This window comes from Pogona vitticeps, chromosome 4, assembly GCF_051106095.1.
Source record: "Pogona vitticeps strain Pit_001003342236 chromosome 4, PviZW2.1, whole genome shotgun sequence".
NCBI classification, from domain to species: domain Eukaryota; kingdom Metazoa; phylum Chordata; class Lepidosauria; order Squamata; family Agamidae; genus Pogona; species Pogona vitticeps.
In genome coordinates, this window is record NC_135786.1 from 184,915,619 (window position 1) to 184,928,804 (window position 13,186).

General features: G+C 37.2%; 1 protein-coding gene and 1 long non-coding RNA gene across 3 annotated transcripts in view; one reads left to right on the top strand and one right to left on the bottom strand.

Moving 5' to 3' along the window:
* Positions 1–11,863, top strand: part of LOC144588569 (uncharacterized) — a 35,113-nt gene extending 23,250 nt beyond the window's left edge. The window contains exons 3-5 of the long non-coding RNA XR_013544183.1: positions 7,676–7,848; positions 10,014–10,069; positions 11,424–11,863. This is a non-coding gene — a long non-coding RNA (uncharacterized LOC144588569). The remainder of the gene's footprint in view (positions 1–7,675; positions 7,849–10,013; positions 10,070–11,423) is intronic.
* The window catches only part of ROCK1 (Rho associated coiled-coil containing protein kinase 1), a 98,110-nt gene that overhangs the window by 12,943 nt on the left and 71,981 nt on the right, over positions 1–13,186 (bottom strand). For both annotated transcript variants that reach the window (XM_020794534.3, XM_020794533.3), the window contains exons 25-31: positions 11,145–11,233; positions 8,390–8,578; positions 5,362–5,527; positions 3,655–3,725; positions 2,854–2,942; positions 854–932; positions 485–746 (exon numbers count right to left, since the gene is read on the bottom strand). In XM_020794534.3, the coding sequence (XP_020650193.1) occupies positions 485–746; positions 854–932; positions 2,854–2,942; positions 3,655–3,725; positions 5,362–5,527; positions 8,390–8,578; positions 11,145–11,233 (945 nt within the window). The remainder of the gene's footprint in view (positions 1–484; positions 747–853; positions 933–2,853; positions 2,943–3,654; positions 3,726–5,361; positions 5,528–8,389; positions 8,579–11,144; positions 11,234–13,186) is intronic.

Here is a 13,186-nt window from a genome sequence, read left to right on the forward strand (position 1 = left end):
TAAACTGCTAATATGTTCTACGCTTAAAAATGCTCTTACTTCAGTGTCTATATCCTGTCCTTAACTGTATGTACATTTAAGAGAAAATCAACTGTAATCAATAAGACCTCAGTTAGTCAAAATCAACTTAATTTTATGTCAATAGTATAATGAAATTTTTACTCCAGTTTAACAGTGTAATCTTATACAGTACATGAATTCTCTAAAGTATGCTGAATTCAATGGAATTCACCCTGATATCATTGTGCATATGACTGCAGTCTTTAGGTTTCACTTAAATCAGGGGGCTGCCATGATCCCAATTTTGGAAAAAAGTTTTGAGGATATTTAAATTAAATTTTGGGAATATATACATTAAATAAATAAGTTAGTCCAACTGACTTCAATGGGAACTGAATTCCATGTAGGTAAGTTTGAATAATACATTGTTACAAATAAACTAAAATATCAGTTCAAAGCACAATATAATCAAACTGTGCCTTACCTTTACATGGTGCAATTAATTCCTCTTTTTTATCCAAGTGATCTTTATGACACTTAACGTGGCATCGGCGACATTCCACTGCATGAGGTGGCTTAAATACATGCCACAGGGGCTTGGCACAGGCCTCACAATTGGCTGGAAAGTGGTACAATGTTGGAATAAATTCGTGACCTTTATGATTCAGAAAATTTGTCTTTTCTGCTGGTTGTACCGCTTCTACTTCCAAATCTTTTCTGCATTCCCCTTCATTGGCATATAGAATCTGAGCAAAACAACAAAAATGCATACAATGGTGTTGCTTTTTTAAAGCTAAAGGGGATAAATTGTTAAAAAAAACCTAAAAATCATTACATAAAATGTTGCTGTTACCTGAAATATTTTGGGAATTTCTTCAGTTTCTGCTCTATATACATCTCCCTGTGTTACTGGTCTAACGTGGAATAATTTACTGCAATAAATAAATATTATATAGTTTTAATAAGCACCTTTTAAATACAAAACACATTATATACTTTAAAATTAGTCTGCGTGTTATTTTACTTTATTATTTATTAGGACGACTTAGTGCCTTAGATACTACTTGTATTTGCCATAGACATACAATCGTATCCTGGTGATTCCTGCAATAAACAGGAAGCATGGATGAGAAGTACACATGCCTAAACACCAGTTTACATACATAAAGAATATCCAGTTGAATCAGGGATCTTAAATCTGTATTCATTGTTGCTTAGTGATGTTTGCTGTTGCAGAAAAACTGGTGTGTCATGGGAATATATGGTGTATAAGGCATAAAACCACTCCATACGCTAATATGATTCACATGTGCAAATGAAACTCTTGAATATTTGAGTTTATGCATTTTTTAAAAGTATTTTCATATTTAAGGACCTAAACAATGTTATTCTTTAAATAATATTCAGTAAAAAAAACCATGTAATTAAAGTGACTTTATGGTAAATTTAAAATGTGACTGACACTGATTAGGTGGCATGAACTGAAATGTGTGTTATACCAACACAATGATCTCTTGATAAAAAAGCTCAGAGAGACAGAGCTGGTATACAATCAAGATCAACAAAAGTGTCAATTTCTGGTACATCATCCCACTGTGTCTCCCCAAATATACTCTTAAGAGTCTGGAGACCCTCTGGAACTATGCTGGGTGGTGTATTGGGTTAAGCACTTCAGTGGAAGATCATTCAATGAACTGAACTCATGCAAGGTACCTCTAGATCCAAACAGAGCTTTTACAAGTGAATAACATATAAGTGTCTTTAGACTCCAGAAAAAGTATGCTAACGTTCAAAAAGTACAGAACAGTTAAAGGGCCAGGTTTAGAATGGTGCTTGGCAGAGTTTGAATTTCAATGTAAGAATAGGGCAAAGAGGCAATCTTCCTGATTCCTCTCTCTCTTGCAACCTCTGTGCCTCCTGACAAATTACTCTGGACAACTGATTCCCACCCCTCTCAAAAGTAGTCAGCAAAGCAATGTAGGTAAAAGGAATCAGGAAAGATTAACTCCTTCCAGCAGTCAACTTCTGCTGGATCCCTTGCTAGAGCTGCCAATTTGGATTCAGTTCACTGTTATCTGTCTGTATTTATATACAGTGGTGCCCCGCACAGCGAGGTTAATCCGTTCCGGATTAACCTTCGCTGTGGGAAACATCGCACTACGGAAGAGAAAAAGGCATTGGAGCACATTAAACAGCGTTTAATACGTTCCAATGCCATAGAATACTCACCGTAGTGCGATGCTTCCCAGGGGCCGGCAGCCATTTTCGCGCCCTCCCCTCGCACAACGAGGGCGCCAAAATGGCTGCCATCAGCTGTCCGGCGGGTCCAAAATGGCCGCCGGAACAGCCAAAAGGGGCCGGGGCGCAGCGTTTTCATGCCCTTGGTAAGCAAGGGGAGCGCGCGAAAACGCTGCCGGAAGCCCCGAAATGGTTGCGCGCAGCCATTTCGGGGCTTCCGCAGCGTTTTCGCGCGCTCCCCTTGCTTACCAAGGGCGCGAAAACGCTGCGCCCTGGCCCCTTTCGGCTGTTCCAGCGGCCATTTTGGACCCGCCGGACAGCTGATCGGCGGGTCGCAAAGCGAAGGTCGGTAAGTGAGCAGCTTACCGACCTTCGCTCTGTGAATTACCGCCTATATGGGCATCGTTTTGCAATCGCATTTGCGATCGCAAAAACGGCCTCGTAGAGCGAATTCATCGCTCTACGAGGCGCCCGTTGTGCGAGGCACCACTGTACTGTTACATATTAATCCTATGGTGAGTAGTTTTTTAAAGTCAATGTTTTATTTTTATTTTTACTCTAAGTAGAAAGTTATCTAGCTGATTTGTGATCTCAAACTATATTAGAAGAACGTACTCTATATCTAATACCATGGATGGATTAGATAGCTCCTTGTCCTGTTCATCGTTATAAAACAAAATTTTTCTGCTGCTTACCACAACATACTGAAAAAAAGGGAAAGAAAAGAAATAATTAATGTATATATTTGCAAGGCAATATACAACACTATTCTACCTTCCCCCTCTTCCCCTTAGTACAGAGAGTTTATTCACGCAGAACAGCAAGCATGTGAGTAGACACACAGATCATCCATCACTCCTTTTCCTTCCATGCCTGGATTAGAAACTTCAGGCCTAATATAGACCGAAGCATAGAGTGCCATATCGTATCCAAACTTAGCAAACAATGGTTTGTTCATTAAAAACATGAGGAAGGAACTTGTCATTATGCAATTCTGAATTTTAGGAAAAAATATATATGAACCACTTTCTATTCAGTTTGATCAGTATCATTTAGTATCCCATATCCTCTGTGTAAGCTTCCAAGATTAAAAAAAAAAAATCCCTTCATTGGGATAGCAAAAAGTCTTATGTTAGAGCAATGTAGTCTACATGTTATCCAGAGCTGTAATGGAGAAAAGTAGCAGACTTTCAGTTCATCAAGTATTAAATTTCACTTTGGAAGGCCCCTAGATTTGCTGCAAATAAGACAAGCAATACAAAGCAGTTAACTCTGAATCTCCACGTATAAACCTTCAAATATTTGAAAAGGCCTAATATTGCTGCTGTAATTAATATAATTGATATACACCTTGATTATTGTAATCATTGTATAGTTTGGCTTATGTGTCAAAAGGAAATCAGAATTCACAGATACCTGCTTCTTCCATCCATGACGTTTTATATTTCCTTTGTTTGGTATTGACAGCCAGCCCTCCATTCTTGATTCTATGTTTTTCAAAAAAGGTAAAATATGTCACGCAACACTTTAAACACAGAACAACAGAAGAAAGAGAACTACATGCAGCCATTAGCAATTACCAAACAGAGTGATAAAGCACGAATCAAAAGCACCACTAAGCAAAAAACAAAACTAACAAACAAAAAGGATTGAAGCATTTTTCATGCTTTGTCATGAACTCATTTACCATGGCAATACAACTACTGCAGGATGGACAGCAATTTTTTTTAAATAAGGGTAATATCTAATACTGTTTCAACTGAAATGTTCTGAAACAGTCAGACAATGATTTGGTCTGAAAACTGTGTTGCAGAAAAACTATAGTACTAAGGTTCTTTGATATAAATGTTATAAAACAGGGTAGAGGGGATGAACTCTGCATGAAGATATGGTAACAGAAAGCCACAGTTCACAAGTAACAAAAAAAAGCAGGAGGACAAGCAAGTAGTACCCAATTGTCCCATTACTCACAGAAGATAAGAACAGAAGAGAAATAAATAAGGAATGCGGGAAGAATCAGCTGGATATAAAGAATAAGAGAGAAGCAGTTTGTTCAGTTTTCAAGACAGTTTTCTGAAACTATGACAAGATCCCTACATAGACACTCGAAGGATAATTATCTACATACTTATAGAAATAATTAATATTTACAATACTAAACTTCATTACACTTCCAGCTGGTCAGATTTTTGAATCTGACTTTGGGAGGGAACAAAGTCAACACATATATCCCCACTTAAGCTACTGCTTCAGTACAAAGCTGTTCAAAACACCACTGGTTCCAATCAGAATGAATCATAAAAATGTACCTATCTAGCCATCTCTTCTATGCCCTCCTTAAAAAATAGGAAGCAACAAGAGGGATTAAATCTCCAGCTTTAAAAACCATCAATCCATTTCATAATATGAAGATAATCAATCTGTTGGAGGAATGAGAAACCAGGACTTGTACATATGTTTCCCTTGCTGCACAAGTCAGCTTCTAAGATTATAAGCCTAAAAATATCTTCCTGGGTATAAACACTATTCCAGTAGCTTGCTGGGACATACTACTGAGTAAACATGCCTAGAAATGCATTGTTAATCTTATTGTTATTGCTACTGTTAAAATGATTCTCTCCTAATTTTCAGTTCACAGGATAACTGTTTATTTATAGCAGGATCCAGAGCTGACAAACTTGCATGTATGTTAGCTCAATTAACATAGAGGAGTAAGCAACAGCTTTCCAATGGATGATAATTCCAAAAGAACAGATATAAATGTGTAAAACAATTGCCAAGATGAACACGTTTTTGACAATTATTTATTTTCAAAGATCAATTTATTTTAGAGTAATTGTAAATCAGGAGCTATGAAATGCAGAAAATTTTACTCCTGCCATTACAAAAAAATTAACAAAAAAAGCATTAGGAATATAGTCTTACATAAAGATTAGAACTTCAACTATATGTGAACATTAGTATACAATATGTACAACACACTGTACATATAGTAGTATGTAAATATAATAAAATAAATATAAAGACCACAGAAAAATAAAAATGAAAAGATTTAAGATACAGTGTTGTTTAAAAACAGAAGTATGCCTAAAGAACAAGCTGTAAAAACAGGAAACCTCTTACCTACAACGTTTCCATCGGTTTCATCTGGTTGAAGGCTGGCAACGCTAGTAGACTCCATGCCTTGTTGTAAGTCCAAAATTTTACTGCGCAGTTGTTCTATATCACTCTCCTTGCTATCCAGCTGCATCTGAAGCTCATTTCTATATGTAGATTCTTCCACAAGTTGCTACATTCAATATAAAATATTGGAAGACATTCTTCTGGTATTTATATAAATTTGATAATTACATGAGGCAGTAAAAATATTCATAATGCATAAAAACAAAATGCTAACTATTTTTAGACCTTCAAAAGAAAACTGGAAGAAAATATGTGTAACGGTACCCAAAGTATGACGTCATTCCTGCCTGTCAATCAGGGGATGGAGCAGGAGGGGCAGAGTCAGAATGACAGTTGGAACAGTGGGGAGAGACAGTTAGGAGTTGGAGATAGAGAGAGATAGGTTCAGGGAGAGTTAGGGACCAAAAGTTATTGAAACAGTGCTAGGGCATAGGAGTAACAAAAAGGGTTAAGAAAAGAAATTGAAAGAATAAAACATATTGGACAAGCAGGAATGATCTCATCAGTTTATCAAGAGAAATATTGACATGATCTGATATATGTTAACACCTGACTTAACACACATGAATACATAACACAGTTACATTTGATTATACAGTGGGGTCTCTACTTAAGAACGTCTCTACTTAAGAACAATCCAACTTAAGAACAGCTCCATTTGCTAAATTTTGCTTCTACTTGAGAACAGAAATCCAAGATAAGAACAGGAAAAAAAAACCTTTCCTACTCTTTTTTTAACCTTAGGTCATCTTAGGTTAAAAAAAAAAAATTCCCCCTAGTGGTAGAGTACGTATTAACCAGCTTTGCATTAGTTCCTATGGGAACTAATGCTTTAATGTACGAACGCACCTCTACATAACAAAAAAACAGCCAGAACGGATTAATTGGTTTTCAGTCCATTCCTATGGGAAATTTTGCTTCAACTTAAGAATGTTTCAACTTAAGAACACCATTCCAGAATGGATTAAGTTCTTAAGTAGAGGTTCCACTGTAGTTTCTATGGACGGAAAAGAGCAGATACGGATTAAATGGTTTTCAATGCATTCCTATGGGAAATGCAGATTCAACATAAGAACTTTTCAACTTGAGAACCACCTTCCAATACGGATTAAGTTCTTAAGTAGAGACCCCACTGTACTTATGATCCTGTTCAATAATAAAAGAATATTTATTTAAAACCCTTGTCTCCTGAAATTGTATGACCCTTTGGGGTGACAGCTCCTGAGTGTGTGGGATTTGATTTGGTATTAGGATAATACCTGGTGGCAGCGAAAAGGACGTATTTACCTTTGTGGAGCCCAGAGGTACAAAGGGCACAAAGGGGGATCACCACAATATGTTACTAATGTACAGGATGAAAGAATTAAAAAGCTAACAATAATTCCTTCTATTCATACAAACCAGAATAAAACATTTTGCCCCAAACTGGATGTGATTAAAAGAATATCATGGGAGCAGGATGTTCCTTTCTGGAAGCTAGAACTGATGAAAAGGTTAGCCCTGTAGTCTGCAACACGATGCCTGAAGAGAACAGGACTTCTCATAGAGGCCAACCACAACCATGAGCTCCCTAATGCAAATGTTTTTCTTCTACGCAACTATGAGAAAGTGACTGAAATCCTGTTTCTTAGAGTAGCAAGCAGCAACTAGAGCAAGCTTACTCAATCAACGGAACTTAATGGAGTAATTGACTCACCAAATCCCCACTGCTTTAAGGGGCCTTCACTAATTGTGACTTAATTGCTAGGCCTTTATCGCATGTACAACTATTCTGAATAGATGGCAGAAGGACTGAAGGTGATGTAGCTCTGTGTGGGCTGAGCCACACTATCAACAGTTTAAAGAAAAATGGGGGGGGGGGGAGAGAATGAGAATAGAAAATGGGGTGGATGGGGCCTGGAGAGGAGAACAGAGCAGGAACTGTGACTTAATTCTTTGCAAACCCCTGGTCGTCCATGATTAGCCAAACTGCCATGGCAGCTATTTTGTAGTGATGGCAATGACAGCCTTCAAATGTGCCTACTGGAGCCTACTGGAGATCCCTCTTTTAGCCAATAGAGTGGGCTGCCAAAATTCAGGCTGAAACTAAAAATGGGTTAGAGAAGTAACCTGAACTAGTAATGCTTTAACAAAATATTTTTAAAAATTGTTAAAAATGTTTTCAATTGTTTTTAATCTTGATATATGTTTGTATTTTTTAAAAATATGGTATTTATATGGTATTTTAAAACTGATGATTGTTTTATCATTATAGTTGTAAACTGCCTTGGGTGCCCTATGGGGAGAAAGACAGCATATAAATAATGTAAATAAATAAAATAGAAGACAAAGAAAGAAGAAAGTACATTAAAAAGGTACATGTAGTGTATAAAATAATTGGAAAAGTGGATTAACTTCCTGCTCGTATTCAGAAACGAAATTCATCAGGTAAGACAAAAAACGTCCCTTGTCCAACTATGGGTACAGCAACATATTTATTATCTGTGAATGTATCTGGTAATCTGAAAGTAGAATTTACAAGAGCAGGAAGACAAGAATGTATCAAACAAATTCTGGTGCCATCCATGAACAGAATGGTCACAGATCTTTCAAAATATTATGTCATGACTAACTCAGGGATTGGCTATCTAGTGCTTTCCACATGTTTTGAACTACAAATCCCATAATGACAGGTCAGAATGGCTAATGGTCAGGAATTATATCAGTTGTTATCCTCCAGATGTTTTGGAGTATACTATCTACTGTTGGCCTTGTGGATGCATCAGCATGGGAAGTGCACATTCAATTTAATAAGGTTTGTTTGAACATCCTTTTAACTAAATAACATAGATTACAGTGGTAAACTACATTAGAGAAGTTAAATCTTTAACATAGTTCTCAAGTGCAAATTCTTTCTTAAATAGAATATCACCAGTGAATTCATTTGACAGGGCCACACAGAATCAAAACAAAATGAGAAAAATCTTACCGCTTGCATTTCATTCAGCTCCTTTTGGTATTTTATTACCATCTGATTAAATTTCTCCTTTTCTTGGTTAAGTTCCAACTGTAATTTCCGGTTTTCCTTCTCCTTTTTCTTGAAATCTTGCATGTTTACTTTCTTTCTATCTAACTTAAAATCTTTTCGATTCATAATCTCAGCCAATTTGTTGACTGCCTATTGGAGATCAAGGAAATATAAGCAAACTTGAATAAACATTGAAGTTCTTCACAGCACAGATCAGTCCATTTTTCATAACTCAAGTAGCAAGCAGATAATATTTTACAGCTGGAATACTGTGTTGAAGACACAATATGTATTCATTGTTCTTATACTTACTATACAGAAAATGATTATTTTATTTTGAGGTTGAAAAAGCTATTTTTCACCGGCTAAGCTGGCTGGGAGATTCCAGGCTTTATTCTTTTTTAAGTAACTTTTCCCAGCTCCCCTTTATTTTATACTATTTGTAGATTTTTTTTTTGAACATATTTTTGAATACTAATTCTCTTTGAAACTTCTTTACAAATTAGCAATTTCACATTACATGATCAGTGATGGATCTAACGCTTCATAATGAACACACGCACCAGACGTATTCAACTGTTATCAAATCCAGCAGTGTCGGTATCTTGAGACAGAGAGATGACTATTCATGACTATGTCGTCACATTGTGTATGCTAGCAAGGAAGAGGCTAAAGTATCAACTCATGTTTAGGTTCTACACATGAGCAAGAACCCAGATTTTCCATGAATTTTTCTTCAGACTCATTGTCATGTGTATTGAGAAAGGAATATGAAGATGTATTCTGTAGTGACAAAACTGTATTAAAAAACTACTAACAGTAGTTCTTTAATGGGCCAGAGCCATTTTAATCAAAATGAATCATCTAGTGTTCTGTAGCAGAAAAACGTTTACAACCCAAACTCTGTACAGTGGTGCCCCGCTTGATGACGATAATGCGTTCCAGCAAAATCGCTGTTCAGCGAAATCGTCATCAAGAAAAAAAAAACATTGAAAACCCACTGAAAACTGGTCAATGCGTTCCAATGGGGGAAATACCTGATTGTGCAGCGAAGATCCTCCACAGAGCAGCCATTTTCCGCTCCCTGTCTTGCGAAATAAGGTCAGCAAAACTGCGGGGAGCCATTTTGAGAGCCGCCGATCAGCTGTTTTTAAATCGTCGTGAAGCGAAAAAAAACCTTACAAACATCGTCAAGCGATTTCGTCGTCTAATGGGGTAATGGTCAAGCGGGCACCACTGTATATTTAAATTTTAAGGCATACACAGCTCTTCTGTACATCATTGCCCTATCTGGCCCAGCACTTACTACTGTAGTAGGAACACTTCCTGGTCTAGATACACTTTTAAATTCGAGTTTCCAGTTACATACAATTTGCTCAGTCCAGGATTAAACCATGAGTTTTGCATGGACATGAAGCAGCTAATCATATGTTTCATTATAGGGCACAATGCATTGTGTAAGCTCTCCTTTGTTGCTTCTTTTTTGCAAACCTTTACAAAAGAACAACAATATGTTCACACTCTTTGATGCTGATTTAGTTTTCTATTCCCTTTTATACATCAGTTTCCTTCTTCTTTTAAGCAGGGGCACCTCATCTTAACTACATGGGGCTTTCCCTGGGGAAGAGGAGACTAACAACTGTAAGTATATAGTTATTAATGTAATCTTTTGTGTGTGCTCTGTGCTGTCAAATCGGAACTGACTGCAACCTTAATAACAAAAAAGAGGAAAGTGTGAAGCTCAACAAAACTTGGCTCCCAGCTCTCAAAAATACAGAGTGCAAAAGGTCAACGAGCTCCACCCAGCCACAAAGACCGGGGATCACTACACACAAAAGACCAGCTAACAACACCCATCAACCACAGTGACAGATACTCTTCTCTTTAGCACAACAATACACCCACAACAATACACACTAATCACCCATCTACAGAAAAAGACAAAAGCCTATCTCACAGCCATAAATACGGCACTCCCAAGCCAACTACACCAGAGCACAGAGTGCTGTCCTCTGAAGATGCCGGCCACAGAGACTGGCGAAACGTTAAGAAGCAGAGCCCGAAAAACCCACAACAACCAACCTTAATAGGGCTTTCAAGGCAGATGAAATATTTAAGGAGTGGTTTTTCAGTTCCACTCCCCCAATGAGTACTGGGGATTCAAAACCCTGTTCTCGAGAGTCCCACTCCGTCACTCCAGCCACTACACTGCATTGGGAGCCAGCCCTTTTCCCAGATCCACAGGAGGATTCAAACTCTCAGCCTTTGGTTCTGCAGCCAGATGCTTTATGCACTGTGCTTTATTAGCATTTACTTATACGGTACATAAAAAGTTTGTATATTTGGAATTTTATGTTTTTGTTATTTCATTCTGAACAAATACATATATTTCAGAAGCAATTTCTTGTCTTAAGAAATTATCATATAAATAACCAAATTAGTGTTTTAAATAAAGCCTTGAGCACAATTCTGCACAAATGCATTTATTTAAAATTAGTTAAATGTGAATAAATAAAATATTTAGTGCAATCATACCTAGCAGGAATGGAGAAATGACTTTATATTGGCAGTCTAATTTTAAAAGTACAGATTGTTCTTCCACTTGAATGGCATTAGTATGAAAAAGAATTTCAACAACACACCATTACACATGTAAGATTGCCTTAGTACACCATGTAAGAAGAACTGAATGCTGCAACAAATGAAAAATAAATACCTGTGTTTTAAGGGTTTTTTCATTGTTCAGATTCTTCTCATATTGCATTCTAATCACATTTATTTCCTCTTCTTTCTTCATTGTATAATCTATGGAAAAGATTGTGTCATGTGGCAGTTAATGACTCTAAAATCAATTCCACACTTTGTTCTGACTCTTAGCAAATGATTACTTAATTAAATGTGAAGGAATGAGACATTGTTTTTCAGGACTTTCACAGGTGGAGTTTATCTGCTTGAAAAAGAGAATTTGTTTTCCCTGTGTTCTTGTCTGTTGCAGACTAGCCTCAAGGAGACAAACACCAAATTCCATCTTAATTGGGAGCCAGTAAAGGGCCATGATAACTAAAGGGCTGGACTTTGGAAAAGTTACATTCCAGGTGTGGAGTTCTTCTGAAAAAAGAACTTTAAGCTGATTGGACATCATCCTGCTGCAGAGACTTTGATTTAAGATATAGAAACAGGGGGTCAGACCATGTGAAGAAGAAGATGGGAGAACCCTTTGGTCTGCTTGAGATGATTGATGGAGATAAGTAGCCATGATTACTTAGAAGCAATAAAGCCATTAGTTAGAATAATTGCAATGAAGTAAATAAGTAAAGCTAGACAGATTTATCAGTCTGTGGAATCTACTTCAGCATGCTTTGCATTGTAACAATATAATTTACTGACTTTTGAATACTTTATACATTTTTTAAAATAAATCTTTTTGATATTTTACCCGAGTATGAGTCTTGGGGGAACAAAGGTGAGGTGCCTAAAGAAAGTGCCTTAGCCACAGAGCTGTACTAGCTACTTTACTATTTGGATGTACTACCTAGTCAGGCTAGTATGCAAGTCTTAAAGCACACAGCCAAAGGCTTTCTGTCACAAAGTACAGTGTAAGGGGATAGGTGGAAACCTAGGTTTAGAAGCTTGCACACAGTTGCCAAGACACACATCCTCTAGGAATTGACCCAGCCTAGATTCAAAGGATGGTGGGCTTTGGAACTATAGAGGTTTCTTTGCCTAGTGGAAGGCTCTTTTAAGGAGGAGTATTCCTGGTAGCAACACAAACACAGGGCTAAGCCTTTACAGTGGTGCCTCGCTAGACGATTACCTCGCAAAACATTTAATTTGCAAGACGATGGGTTTTTGCAATCGCTATAGCGCTTTGCAAAACGGTTTTCCCTATGGCCGATTTTCGCTAGATGATATTTCGGTCCCTGCTTCGCAAGACTTTCTTTTTTTTTTCTTTCAGGACGGTGTTTCGCAAGACAACGATTTTGACAGCTGGGTCCGCCCTTCATAAAACAGTTTCTAAGGGACGGTTTTTCGCAAGACATCAATTTTGAGAGCTGTTTCCGTGCTTCGCAAAACGGTTTTCCTATGGGCGATTTTCGCAAGACAACTATCTTTCCCCCATTGGAATGCATTAAATAGATTTCAATGCATTCCTATGGGGAAACGTGTTTCGCAAGATGTTTTCACAAGACAGCGTTTTTCATGGAACGAATTAACATCGTCTTGCGAGGCACCACTGTACATGTTTAATACAGATTAATTCAAGTGTAAAATTCTTAGTTCTTTCCAAACAACAACTTCAATTCATACGGCTCTGAGGTACATATAAAATTATGTTTTAAAGAACTATGATTGGGCATGATGTTGTAACTATCAAACCTGAGAATTGAGGATTACTATTGGGTAGGAAGCATGGGCAATGGGAAGAGTGTGGACTAATGAACTTTTTTAAGACTCTAGAATATTCTCTGCACCAGCACAGAGGAAAACCCAAATGTGTGTGACTCAGAGAGACCTTGAAGAAGAAAAAGCAAACTCATTAATCTCACTATTTGACTGAAAATTAACAAATACCAATGTAGTTTCTTGCTCAATGTTTCTGGTTAACAAGAAAAGAGCAATTTCTCCATAACTCAAAACTGTAAACACGAAATGCATCTAAAATAACCCTCTGTACTCAATATATTTTTTCATTAATGTAAGATTTAACAAAGCAGCTCCTTAAATCTCAAATATACTGAACAACACATTAGTGCAGCC